This window comes from Frankliniella occidentalis, unplaced genomic scaffold, assembly GCF_000697945.3.
Source record: "Frankliniella occidentalis isolate FOCC.00 unplaced genomic scaffold, Focc_3.1 Scaffold368, whole genome shotgun sequence".
Classification (NCBI taxonomy): Eukaryota; Metazoa; Arthropoda; class Insecta; order Thysanoptera; family Thripidae; genus Frankliniella; species Frankliniella occidentalis.
The window spans coordinates 149840-153691 of NW_026267491.1; the positions used below are offsets into that span (position 1 = coordinate 149840).

Sequence of the window (3852 nt, forward strand, 5' to 3'; positions counted from 1 at the left end):
GGGGGGCCGGGCCTGGATTGTGTCCTGGCTGGATATGATTCAGCTGTTGCACATGTCCTGGATTAGCCCCTGGCCCTTGCTGTACTTGATTCAGCAGGAGCACATGTCCTGGATTAGCCCCTGCCTGCACTTGGTTCCAGTGGCCTTGAAGCTGATCATGATCATCGTCTTCATCATTTCTTGTTTTTCTCCTCAACATATTGACTAGGGTTCTGTCCGCATCAAAATCCTTTCCTTTACTGTTAGCCGAAGTGTAGCCTTATGAAATAAAGAAACAATTATTAAAACTTTGAAATTTAAATACAATATTTGTATTTCACAAAATAATTAAAGAGGAGAAACTTACTTAATGCAGCTACGGCAATCTTAGTTGGGAATTTTACAGTCTCCTTTTTTCTGCCACTCTTGCTCAATAGTCCAGAATTTACATTCTCTTCCCCAGCAAGAAGCTTGACAATGCTCCTGTACATTTTTACAGGTTTTTTCTTGTACTGTCTGTATATGTAGTGGATCTCTGTTTTTTCCACATACACTCCACGTCCAATGCATGCCTGTCAAAATTTATAAAAATAAGCAAATAATATAATCTTTTTTTAACTTTTTGGTATTTGAGATGAATCCTATCCCTGCCCGACCCAAAATTTCAGACTTGCTCACCAATTTTGGTTTTTGTCTCAAAAAAGAAAGGAATGCATGAAGTTTGAATCCATTCAAAATCTGAGCTCTGTAGCTCAAACAGTTTCGCAGATATGAATTCCAAAAATTTTGATGAAAAGTAGCGTCTTTGAGAGGTGGAGTAGATAGAACTCTATGAATCTTTGCAGTAATGTAAAAACTCACTACACCATTGGAAAGAGAATTGAAAACTGATTCTAAACCATCATTCGCACAAAGTTGGGTTTTTGTTTCCTACCCTTCAATCAAAGTTATCAGCAAAAATTAGGAGAACCTCGTAACTCTCCTGACAAAATTACACTGTAAAAAAATTTCTGGCGGTATTCTGTACCGTGGCGACTGAAACGCCTCATCTGGAGCGGTGGGTAGCCGAATTCTGCTCGCCATGGCGAGCAGAATTCAGGTCGCCAGTGGCGAGCAGAATTCCGACCGCCATTGGCGTGCCAGTGAAGCCAGCCGCATACAATTACATGATTCTGTCACGTGGCGTCGGTGGGAGGCTTTGCTTCGCCACATTACAGGAAACTGTTGTGGCTGTCTGAGGAGTGCTTTGCCTCGCCATCTTACAGAAGTGTGTTGTGTGGCGATAGAAAAGGTGCTTTGTCTCGCCATCTTACAGAAATCTGCTGTGTGGCCGTATAAAAGGTACTTTGCCTCGCCATAATACAGGATTTGGTAAAATGGCTATGAGAAGGAAGTTTCGCGAGAAGACGATTGATGCGATTAAAAAAAATCTTTAACAGGAGTTGAACCCGAGCCTTTCAGTTGTAGTTCTGTGTCGTGACTCACTACGCTACGACGCCGCTGGAGGACGGGCATGCCTCGCTCCTATATAAGCTGCACGGAGCCTCGGGGTGGCGGTTCCACGGGGCAGCCAAGTGACGGGATACAGGTATATGGCGAAGCGAAGCATTCGCACCTCAGCCACTTTACAGAATACCACATTATGGCGAGGCAAGGGGGTTACTTCGCAGTGCGCAAGCAGATTTCCTTTCGCCATGGTTTACTGGATACCGCATTATGGCGAGGGAAAGGATACGCCACAATGTGGCGAGCAGATTTCCTGTCGCCATGGATAACTGAAGTCCACATTATGGCGAGGGGAAGAATACTCCATAGTCAAGCAAGTAGATTTCCCCTCGCCATGGCTGACTTTATCCCGCATTATGGCGAGGGAATGGTTTCTTCTTGAGCCAAATACCTATTTCTGTAATTGTAGGCAGAATCAATGTAGCCAATGGCATACTGGATTCTGTCCATGGCGAACAAAAGGATCCTTCTGTTCGCCATTGGCGACCGAAAGCGGTTTACAGGAGTGCGAACAGAATTCAGCAAGCCAATGGCGAACAGAATACTTCCTTATTTTTTACAGTGTATTTGATCCTCAATTGTCACCAAAAATGTGTGCGTAGGTAATGTTGCCACGGATGTGGGACCGTCGAGATTTTTTTGGGCACCCGTTAGCGTTTGAAGCAAATAAAGAAGATAACTAGCGGGTCCCGCGTTTAGTAAATGTCGTTTCATCTCTCGTATTATTTGACATATATGAAATTGGACAGCGGCGATGGAAAGCCCTCACCTTGTACTATGACGCTGCACAGGTCGCTTTTCCGCAGGGCGGGCGCGCGGCGCCGCGGGCGGAGAGGCGTCCCGAGGGTCACTTGGTGGTGGGGCGGAGGGCGTTGTTCTCAACGCTCCTGACGCGACACCGTTTGGGATATCACAAAACGGATTGCAGCTCCTGGTGCAGCTACTCAAGGGCTACATATTTCGCGAATAAAACGCAGGTCGAAATTTTACGTCTTTTTGGCGTGGATAGCGCCCTTGTACGGCTGTGATGAAGCGCCTCTCAACATCTTTACTTGACATTGAACAGTTCTTGGGGATTCTTGTCAAAGATAAAGATGTCATCAAGATACAAAGCAATCACAGTAGTGACGCCATACTTTCATCAGAGCTTTGCAAAATTGCCTTTCGAGACCGACCGCGCCAGTCCACCTGCCAGGGCGCGGTCGGTCTCGAAAGGCGATTTTATGGAGCTCTGACTTTCATGCTTGACATAACACAGGATTCATACCTAGATTGTTTGGACTTTGAGCTCCTTGAAAACTTTGTCCAGCTTCTCATACCATACTCTCGAAGACGCAATTAAACCATATATGGCTTTCTTAAACCTATAGAACTTGTCTTTCTCTTGAGGTGTGATAAATCCGGCTGTTCTCTAAAACCCTGTCTCTTAGCTCACCAGGGCTATATGCTGTGGGAACATTGAACATCCCAATTTTTTTCAAAAACAAGGATCATACAATTTGTCGACAGGGGAAACGGGGGGAGGGGGGGGAGAAAGTTTGGAGATAGCTGAATTTTATTGGAACAGGTTAATTTAAATTTGCGATAATGACGTTTATACACAGGACGCACTGAATACCTTAGTTCGTCGGAGCCGCTTTGTGCTTTGGCGGATTTACCCACAATATGCGGCTGCCGTGTATGTGGCCGTGCTGCTTGCCATGCTGCTAGATGGTAGCCCGAACTTCAACTTGTGGCTATACCACCATTCCATGGTAAGAGGGGTAATATCTTTTAACAGCTGTCAAACCGGCTGGACATGACATCGCTAATTTCTTGTTCAACACATTCTCGAACGAAAAAATTAGTTGCCACAGCAAACGTATAATGGATGCAACAGACGATTCTTCGCCACTAACACAATTAGCTGTCACGACCGACGCAATTTCAACACCACATCGACAAATCCGTAGATTAGTAAAACTATAGAAATTTAGTTTTCACACTGTATTAATATCTGCGAAAGCAGCCGGTGAGCTGGCAGTAGTTCACGACAAAAACTTAAGGATACCGGTGGTGGAATACGCCCGTCAAAATTCAAGCTCTCATTTAGCTTCACGCTGTGTTCCAAAACGTGCGATCAACCAACAAGTTGTATGGTGCTATGACGTGCTTCATACATCTTGCCCACCCGAGGCAAAGTAATAGCCTGGATGTTGTCTGAATCTTGTCGAGGGTGACGGTTAATTCGTAGGTAGTAGGTAAAGCGCAGTTAAACGGCAGGTCATCGTCAGTCAATCTGTAGCCAAACCTAAGTCAAACGGCTGACTATCCTCTTCGACAAACGGCAGACGGCGCTATCCACGCCAAAAAGACGTAAAAATTTCG

General features: G+C 45.2%; 1 protein-coding gene across 1 annotated transcript in view; it reads left to right on the forward strand.

Annotated features, from left to right (window-relative positions):
• LOC127751171 (uncharacterized) overlaps positions 1–454 on the forward strand; it is a 1516-nt gene extending 1062 nt beyond the window's left edge. Inside the window, exon 4 of the mRNA XM_052274285.1 lies at positions 417–454. Within this exon, the coding sequence (XP_052130245.1) occupies positions 417–454 (38 nt within the window). The remainder of the gene's footprint in view (positions 1–416) is intronic.
• Positions 455–3852: the final 3398 nt, after the last annotated feature.